This window comes from Rhinatrema bivittatum, chromosome 13 (assembly GCF_901001135.1).
Source record: "Rhinatrema bivittatum chromosome 13, aRhiBiv1.1, whole genome shotgun sequence".
In the NCBI taxonomy this organism is placed as follows: Eukaryota; Metazoa; Chordata; class Amphibia; order Gymnophiona; family Rhinatrematidae; genus Rhinatrema; species Rhinatrema bivittatum.
Window position 1 is genome coordinate 3,609,189 of NC_042627.1, and position 10,316 is coordinate 3,619,504.

General features: G+C 41.3%; 1 protein-coding gene across 3 annotated transcripts; it reads left to right on the top strand.

Moving 5' to 3' along the window:
* The first annotated feature begins 2,089 nt into the window (after positions 1-2,089).
* LOC115075206 (olfactory receptor 5F1-like) lies at positions 2,090-5,973 on the top strand. Of its 3 annotated transcripts, none has more exons than XM_029575470.1 (2): positions 2,090-2,114; positions 2,854-3,800. In XM_029575470.1, exons 1-2 carry the CDS (start codon positions 2,090-2,092, stop codon positions 3,798-3,800), a joined length of 972 nt encoding a protein of 323 aa, XP_029431330.1. The 3 variants fall into 3 exon arrangements, with proteins under 3 accessions (XP_029431330.1, XP_029431332.1, XP_029431331.1); XM_029575471.1 differs by lacking the exon at positions 2,090-2,114 and adding an exon at positions 5,953-5,973 and having other exon boundaries at positions 2,847-3,776; XM_029575472.1 differs by lacking the exon at positions 2,090-2,114 and having other exon boundaries at positions 2,841-3,800.
* The last annotated feature ends 4,343 nt before the right edge of the window (positions 5,974-10,316 follow it).

Genomic DNA, 10,316 nt, shown 5'->3' on the forward strand with positions numbered 1-10,316 from the left:
ATTTAACTTAACGACGGTATAGAAAAAAAATTTGAAATAAATAAATAAACGGGGTCATGTTTGTTTGGTATGCACATTCATTTTAAATGAATACACATCCCTAATTTTCTCACCATAGATCTATAAAAAGGCAAAACAGCATAAGATGCATTAATAGCAGCAGCAGATATTAATGCTCCATGATGGAAAATAATCATAATACGGCCATTACTATGCAAGGTATGCTGAAGGCTGGGAGGAGGAATTTCACTTAGTATTTCTAATTGAAGCACCATTTCACAAAGATTACAGCCCATGATCATTTTGAGATGGAGACCCAAACAAGACAGAGGAAAATTGTCAAGCCAAATAAGCAAATACATAAATACATATATAAATAAAATCTAGGTATGAAGTAAATGCAGTTTTGTGCTGAAATCATTAGTTTAATTATTGAATATTGCTTATGCTCTGCCTGTTGACTCCTGGGGTATGATAAACTCCAGAGATCATGTACCATATGCCACTTCACATAATATAAATTGTCCAACCGGATTCAGACACCTGCACATCACATGTATTAATATTCATGTGAGTGCCATCTTGTATATAGCTGTATTTGCATACGTATTTGTGTCTAGATAAATGTTACATAATATATATTAATACTAGAGACCTAAAACATGTTTAGCATTACTTTTCACTAACAAAAAACAAAGAGCAAAAATTGCGAACCTGTCGAAACTAAACAATATAGACACAAAAGGTATCGCCAGATACAGTCATTGATAGTTGACACCGTTTGTCTGATCAATCGTATTTTTCACAAATGAAAAAAATGAAAAGATTTTTTTGGAAAAAATTTTTTGGGGAAGACAGGACTGCATCAGCAAGCCATCGTCGACGTGCTCAATGTAACCACATTGAGCCGTCCGGTCTTATCAATCATTTGCAGCCTGTGTGTTGAAATCACACTCTCCGGTGTTGTTTGAATTAATATATGCAACTTGTGTGTTCACAGCTTATTTTTTCAAGGAAATTATAATCAGAGAATCCCACAGTGCAATTACCTCAAGCACTAATCTCTAGCAAGATGAATCGTCAATAACCTTGTAATATCACAAACTGTAGTCCGTTTAACATAAATGCCTTAAATGCATGCAACTTGTATTCAGTATATATTAGGTGCTGACTCGACAGCGGCCGTGTTTCGCAGCCTACGGCTGCTTCTTCAGGAGTCAAAAAAACTCTTAATAAGCGATCTATTTAGAGCAGGACATAGAGTCTCGATGTCATCCTGTACAGCAACGCCGGGCTAGCCAGTAGTTTCATGGACATTTTATAGCTGTTGTTTCTGAAACTGAGAACAGAAAAGTTAAAGAATATAAATATCTCTGTAGTTGGATCACAGAAGATAGAAAACAATTAAAATACAAATAATTACTTGGAAATCAAACAATGATTTTTGAGAATGTAATGATTTCCTTAGGAGGAAATTAGATCAAAAGCAAAAGAGAAGGTTACAGGGTGCATAGATGTACTCTGTGGCACAATGCTAAAGTACAATATGAACCCTATAGAATAGAGATTGTAAAGAATTTACAATCATGTGAAATGCAGTGCTACAGAAGAATTCTGAAGATTTGGAAGGATATGAAACCTCATGTGATAAAGGGAGATGGAAAACCTTGGTAGATAACCGGGTCAGGTAATAAGAGCTTCTGGTGACAAATTAGCAAATGTAGACATAACAGAACGATAGGGGAAAGCAAAGAGCAGTCTGTGCTGATTAAGCCAAAAATGGTCAAGATCTGGACATACAGGTGCAGTAAAAAGTAAAACTGAGCACAGAGAGAACCGAAGCTCCATAGTCCTCAACTTTTAAATCAAAGATGGCACCAAATGATGACTAAGCTTTTATTTCCTTGAAGACTCTGAATCTGGTAAACTTCATGTTTAATGAATCTCTGATGCATATTTATTTCCTGCTGTATAAAAAGTATAAACATGTTTTTAAAAATTCTGGGGTACATTTTAAAAGACAGCGCGCGCGTGTGTACTTTTATTCGTGCATCAGGCGCGAACAAACGTACGCTGGATTTTATAAGATATGCGCTTATCTTATAAAATCCGGGGTCGGCGCACGCAAGGGGGTGCACATTTGTGCAACTTGCGCGCGCCGAGCCCTGCGCGCGCTGCCCGTTTCCTCCGAGGCCGCTCTGAAATCGGAGCGGCCTCGGAGGAAACTTTCCTTCCACCCCCCACACCTTCCCCGCCCTTCCCCTACCTAACTCACCCTCCCGGCCCTATCTAGACCCCCTCCCCCTACCTTTATCTGAAAAGTTACTATTGCCTCCGGGCAGTAGTAACTTACGCGCGCTGGCGCGGCAGGCCCAGACACAGGCCGCTGTGTCGGGGCACTCGGCCACGCCCTCGGACCGCCCACACGCCCCCGAACACGCCCCTGATCTGAAACCATGCCGCTGGCCACGCCCCTGACCGCCCCTTTTTGCAAGCCCCAGGACTTACGCGCGTCCCGGGGCTTGCGAGCGCTGCCGAGCCTATGCAAAATAGGCTTGGCGCGCGCAGGCGGGGTTTAAAAGGGTTACGCGTGTACCTTATGCGCTTAACCCTTTTAAAATCTGGCCCGATATGTATTGAATGATGAAAATAAGCCAAGAGTAATTCTAAAATGTGGTTGTTGGTAAAGATATTTACCTCACAGATTTCTTTGTTTGTTATTACCCGTGGAGTACCATTGTACACTGTGAATCATAAAACAAAATGGTTAAATACGCTTAACTCAAATCTAATCTGCTTTGATTAAATCTAATTTCTTTTACCAGCAGATATGATCTCTAGAATAAATGGAAGGCAAGAATCAGACCTCAGTGACTGACTTCATTCTCCTAGGACTCACTCGTGACCCCAAACTACAGATTCTGCTCTTTGTGCTGTTCCTGCTGGTTTACATTATCACTGCGCTGGGCAATATGTCTCTCATTGTTATCTCTAGGTTGGATTCAAACCTGCAGACCCCCATGTACTTTTTCCTCTCTCACTTATCTTTTGTTGATATCTGTTATTCTTCAGTCATCACCCCCAAAACCCTGCAAGACCTCCTGGCAGAGAAGAAAACCATCTCCTTCCTTGGCTGTGCTCTACAGCTGTACTTCTATGCTGGCTTTGCCACTGCAGAGTGCTATCTGCTGGCAGTGATGGCGTACGATCGTTATGTGGCCATATGTAACCCATTGCTTTATTCAGTCATTATGAGAAGGACATTGTGCATTCAGCTGATCAGTGCATCATACACGATTGGCTTTTGTAATGCCTTCATAAATACAATCTGTGTTTTCCATTTATCCTTTTGCAGGTCAAATGAAATTAATCACTTTTTCTGTGATGGTCCTCCACTCCTAGTAATTACTTGTTCAGACACCTTTGTCTGTGAACTTGTAATTTTTATCTTTGTTGGGTTTAATATCATAAGCACCTTTCTGGCTATCCTAGTCTCTTACACTTATATTTTGTTCAACATCCTGAGGATTCGCTCTGCTGAAGGAAGACACAAAGCGTTCAATACTTGTGCCTCCCACTTTACTGCTGTGCTGATATTTTATGGAACAATTTTTTTCATGTATTTACGACCTGCTTCCAGTTACTCTATGAAGCAGGATAGAGTAGTTTCAGTGTTTTATTCAGTGGTGATCCCCATGTTAAATCCCTTGATTTACAGCCTGAGGAACAAGGACGTGAAAGCAGCATTGCTGAAAGTAGGGAGACAGCTAAGTAAAGCATTCAGAGGGCTTATTGGGTGAGAAATGTATATTCATTAAAATGGGAAATGGCAGAAATATCCAGTGAACGTTATATGCATAACTTTTCCTAAATATTCAACAGGACAAGTCTGCCTCTGAAAATGCTTGAATAAAGTTTCACTCATATTTTTTTCCTTCCAAGGTTGTGCATGGAACATTAGCTGGAAGGAGCTTTGAATATTGGCTCTAACAGGCAATAATTCTTTATTTTTTATTCTATATCAAAGGCATCTAAATTAAAGGCCATGAAATCACATTCTAATCTTGAATGACGTTTTGGACTAGAGGATGAATTTGCATTCAACATTCTGTATTCATTGAAGTGGATATCAATCACAAACACACCCACTAACACACAATAGTGTATTCCAGTAACGTTATTTGTCAACAAACTCAAAACGATGGTTAAATTGGTATATATTTGTAGCACTTCCAACTGCCATAAAACTTTGTTGGACCCTTAATCCTAGAGGCAGTGTTAACAACAGAATCTTTTATGATATAGGGTCACTTTGCTTTTAGTTAATATCACTTATATTTTGTTCATTTTGTATATATTTTGTATATTTTCAATAAAAACAGTCTCTCAGAATTGCTGATGAACTACAAGTCTTAACAACTGATATTTTATCTTTTTCAATGTAAAGCTGGAACAACCACGATATCCGGTCACAATCCCAAAAAATTTTGAAAATACTTATCACAGAAGAACGTGTCACAGTCCCAAACAACCACAATATCCGGTCCCAATCCCAAAAGGTTTGAAAATACTTATCACAGAAAAACGCGTCACAGTCCCGACACGGCCATGTTTCGGAATACAAGGTCCTGCTATAGGGGAATGACTTCTTCAACACTTCTTATCTGTGTAAATCCAGACACTGTTCCATCAGCATAACCGAATGGCTATTCGGGGCGGATTTTCAGAGCCCTGCTCGCGTAAATCCGCCCAAAACCGGGCGGATTTACGCGAGCAGGGCCCTGCGCGCCGGTGAGCCTATTTTACATAGGCTCACCGGCGCGCGCAGAACCCCGGGACTCGCGTAAGTCCCGGGGTTTTCGGAGTGGGCGTGTCGGGGGGCGGGGCAGGAGCGCGCGGCGTTGCGGGGGCGTGTCGGCAGCGTTTTGGGGGCGGGTACGGGGTGTGGCTACGGCCCGGGGGCGTGGCCGCGCCCTCCGTACCCGCCCCCAGGTCGCGGCCCGGCGCGCAGGAGGCCCGCTGGCGCGCGGGGATTTACGCCTCCCTCCGGGAGTCGTAAATCCCCCGACAAAGGTAGGATGGGGGTTTAGACAGGGCCGGGCGGGTGGGTTAGGTAGGGGAAGGGAGGGGAAGGTGAGGGGAGGGCAAAGGAAAGTTCCCTTATAGGCCGCTCCGATTTCGGAGCGGCCTAGGAGGGAACGGGGGTAGGCTGCGCGGCTCGGCGCACGCAGGCTATTCGAAATCGATAGCCTTGCGCGCGCCGATCCAGGATTTTAGCCGATACGCGCGACTACGCGCGTATCTACTAAAATCCAGCGTACTTTTGTTTGCGCCTGGAGCGCAAACAAAAGTAGGCTGTTCGCGCTCGTCTGAAAATCTACCCCTTCATGTGTAGCTTTTTTCTCTTCCCGCGGTCTGGATACAGACTCGCATAATTCAAAAATGGCGACGAACCGGAACCCTTTTAAACCCCTCACCAGAAAACTTGGCAACATCCTCAGTCCTCAAACAAGTCCTCTTCTCAAAAAGTAGTCCTCACACGCACGGTCTTCCACCACGTCCAACAATTAAGTCACGCCCTTGTATTTCTTCAAAAGTCTTCCACCTCGTTAGTGAAGTCCTCTATCACGTCCGATCGGCTCTTTACTCAGATATTCAACCAAACTTATTAAAGTATGGTTCTCTTACCAGAAGAATGTAGTATATATATATAACCTCTTCAAAAATGCGTGACAACCCAGGTGGGAAAAGTTATTCAAAACCATCCCAACGGACCAATCTAGTATATAGAATAAATATAGGCTCAGCAGAACCCCAGGTTAAATCAACGAATACCAATACAGTATCCCCAGGTAGACTTACCTCCAGAAGACCTTTCCTCCCTGTGATTACATCCCGGGGGCTATTCCTCTCAAGGTTGTATGACTTGTAAAGAAATGTCTCAATCTTGAGGCTAAGCTCTTTATTAAGTAAAAGTAGGAAATAAGAGACAGTTAAGAATACGAGAAATACAGTCAGTTCTCTGGAGTAGATTGAGACAGTTCTAATAATGATGTGTCCCAGAATCTACTCAAAAAATACATGGCATACAGCTTTCTTATATACAATCATTGATAGCAAAGTGCTTTACTATTTTTTTTCTTTTCCGGGACTTCCATATAAGAGATGGAAAAATACTGAATCTCCTCTAAAACCATGGCTAATGTTAAAGGTTGCCAAGTGTCTTATCTGAGAGATACTTTTTCTGTTCACTGGCTTCTTGCCTTGGGCTGCTCATGTTTCTCACAGAAATGCCTCTGTTTCACTTGTGCTGTATTTTGTTGAGTTAGTCTTTTTATTATTTATTATTTAATCCAATCTATCTTCAGGGATAGCGTAATATCTTAAATATAATGGGCCGCGGGTATTTTGAGTTATGCAGGGGCCTAGCTGGAATTCTGTGGGCCCTCTCAATCTGGGAACGGATGGTTGAATTTTACCTGGAGGCAAGTCGGAATCAGGTTAACTAAAAAGGCAATCGCGTCAGAGCCCTCTGCCCCTTCGGGAACGCCAAGGGTTCTCAGGTTGTTGCGGCGATTGCGGTTCGAGAGGTCCTCTACCTCCTGTTGTAATTGCGCCACATCACTATTGATCTGTGGCAGTGACACAGTAGAAAGTAGGAGAGACGATGTCTGGGATTCTACATCCTCGAGCCGGCTTTGAAAACTCATGATATGTTGACACATAATATGTAGATCTCCCCGAATCGCTGTCGTAGCTTCAATATTGTGTTGTATCATATCCTTCAATTATTTTAGCTCCAAAAGAACTAAGTCCGCCAATGCCATGTTTTTTGATGTTGAAATCTTTTCTGGCAAGGGTGGGTCTTGCTTCACCCTTTTGCGGTAGACATTTTCCACAAAGATCGTGTTCTTTCCCAGTGGAAATCAGCAGGGTTTAAGTTGGGTTTGCAGTTAATGTAAGCAAAGTCTGGCGGAGCATCAGGATCAGGCAGCCATCTTGTCTCAGCGCAAGAGCGCTACCCATCAGCAAAGGATTTTGATAAATATGCAAATATATATTTTATTGCATTATGTTTATGCTTGCAAGTAATTAAAAAATATCTCTCTTATGGTATTAAATTAATGACAAGCATACATTATAAGAAAAAATCAAAGCTATCTTCTAGGTTCACCGTGATTTCACCACCGAAACCTCACCGTGAATTACTAGTTGGCCCTCCTATAGCAGTATAAATAGTTGACAACTATGTGTGCTAGCTTAAAGGCTCTCTTCTGGCAATCAAAACATGCAATATTATAACACACATTGCAATAATGCCACTCATTTTCATTGATCCTGCTCAATCCCACCCCTTTGAACACTTTTGAAAAATTTGCATTTGCACCACAGGTTGCAATAACTATCACATGTGTTCTGGCATTACCACAGCCATTGGGGCCCTAAAACCATAACACATTTTGATGAATGACCCTGCTAGCCATTATCTGGATAAGAAGCTCTATTTGTGATGTTTCCAGCTACCTTAATGTTTTTCACTTATGCAACTAGGTAGCACTTTTCCATCTATGTAGTCAGATAAAGCAGAACTTATCTGGATATGTTCCACTTTCAAGAATTATAAGTCTAAGAATCAGCAAAGCATCTATTTAGTTGTATGGATTGGAATTTATCCAGATAAGTGTTGCACAACTGATGGACCCACAAATGTATATATCTAACTTTAAAAATATACGTGTGGAAATTTTATCTGCTCAATTTAAAGTCATTTAACCACCCCTCATCCCCATAAGTTGAGTTTCATGCATCTTAATCAGGAAATTTTCTAACATGCATATAACAATGAAATTACCAGTTTCCCAATTAGTTTTCCCATTCCAGTTTGATCTACATATAGCAGGTATAATTATATGCAAGTAAGCTGCCAAATCTAAATATATAAGTAGCAAATAAAATAGCAACTTACACATATAAATGTTAGCCCTGGCCCGGAACACCCCTGGCTCACCCCTTTTTTGCATGTGTACATGTATTCAACCCATTTTTAAAATAAGCATTACCGTGCTTGGGCCACGTACATGAGTACAGCCATTTTTGCTTGCATAAGCCTTTGCAAATTCACCTTCTAATGCACACTGGCACTGCCCAGGCAGAGGAAAAAATCAGTAGCAGCACAGCAATTTTCTCCAAGATCACCCAATTCCTTCGCCCTCCCTGAAAGGAGGGAAAAAACTGCAGCACTGAGTTACTGGCTGGAAAAGTGGGTGATACCAGTGGAGAACCGAGTAAAATGGGCAGCAGACAAAAAGTTGCTTGAAAAAATTCAAGAACTCTGTCAGAGCTAAATCTCAGCATTGTACTATGACATGATCAAATTTAAACTAACAACTGGAAGGGGGACAATAAGTAAATCTGCAGCTCTAACAATAAATTTTAAAAAGGGAAACTTTGATAAAATGAGGAAAATAGTTAGAAAAAAACCTGAAAGGTGCAGCTGCAAAGGTTAAAAGTGTTCAACAGGCTTGGACATTGTTTAAAAATACAATCCTAGAGGTGCAGTCCATATTTTATTTATTTTATTTAGCATTTTTCTATACCGACTTTCCAATAACAAAATTATTGATCAATTCGGTTTACATTTTAAACAATAACAACAATGACAAGTAAATGTCTTACAATGAACAGGTCGAATTAACTTGGATTAAGATATAAGGGGGTAATAACATAATTAACATGAGCGGTGCCTAATATAGGCTAGAGGCTGGGTTTTAATGATAGACTGCCAAAGATAATAGACTGCCAAAGATCATGTGATTTCTTGAGAAGATCTATATAGTTCTCTAGCGTGTTACCACTGAGGGGATATTGGCAGGGATATTTCGCAGGTTGATGTTATGGGAAAGCTTGGTTGAATAACCAAGTCTTGAGTCTTTTTTTAAATGTAGTGGAGCATTGCAGTGATCTGAGCTCTGATGGGAGAGAGTTCCAGAGTTTAGGCCCAGCTGTGGAGAAAGCTCTTTTACTTAATGCTGACTTCATCGGTGGAATTTGAAGGTTGTTTTTGTAGGCTTGTCTCACTGGTCTGGAAGATGTGTGGAGTTGGAGAGGGAATGTGAGCTCGAGTGGTGCCAGGTTGTGTATTGCCTTGTGGGTTACTGAGAGCACTTTGAATAGTATTCTGAATTTGACGGGAAGCCAGTGTAGGCTTTTTAAGATGGGTGAGATGTGGTCTCTTTTGTTGGACTTGGTTAAGATCCTCGCTGCAGCGTTCTGCAGCATCTGTAGCGGTTTTATGGCGTTGGCAGGGAGACCCAGTAGAAGTGAGTTGCAGTAATCTATTTTCGTGAGAATGATTGCTTGTAGAACTAATCGGAAGTCTTTGAAATGTAGGAGTGGTCTCAGTCTTTTTAAGACTTGTAATTTGAAGAATCCATCCTTTACGATGTTATTTATGAGTGATCTATAATTCATTTGGTTATCAAGTATAACTCCTAGATTTCTGACTTGTGGAGTTATTGTTAATTGAGTTGACAAGATGGTACTTGGAAGTGTGTAGGTTCCGTTTTGGGAAATGAGGAGATATTCTGTTTTGTTTTGATTAAGGATCAAGTTGAGGTTAGTGAGTAAGTTGTTGATGGCTTGTTGGCAAGAGTTCCAGAAGTCCAGAGTTTTTTGGAGAGATTCAGTAATTGGAATCAGTATCTGAACATCGTCTGCATATAAGTAGTGGACGAGATTCAGGTTGATGAGGAGCTGGCAGAGTGGCAGAAGGTAAATATTGAATAAGGTTGGAGAGAGTGATGATCCTTGTGGGACTCCTAAGTTGCAGGTGACTGGTGGAGATTCTTCCTTGTTGATCTTGACCTTATACTGTCTGTTCTGTAGGAACGATTTGAACCAGTTGAGGGCCTCATCTCTGATGCCAATTTCTGCCAGGCGATCTATTAATGTGTTGTGATTGACCGTGTCAAAAGCTGCTGTTAGATCTAGGAGGATGAGAAGACACGGTTGTCTGTTTTCAAGTTTAAGTAATATAGAGTCCGTTAATGAGATTAGGAGGGTTTCGGTGCTTCGAGATTGGCGGAAACCGAACTGCGATGGGGAAAGAATTTTGTGGTCGTTTAGGTATTCTGTTAGTTGTTTGTTTGCAACTCGTTCCAAGATTTTTGCGATGAATGGTAGATTAGCTATTGGGCGAAAATTGGCTGGGTTTTCAGGAGAAAGATTAGGTTTTTTTATGAGTGGTTTTATGATTGCCATTTTTAGTGGGTCAGGTACAATCCCGTGAGAGAAGGAGCAATTTATGATTTGTGCGA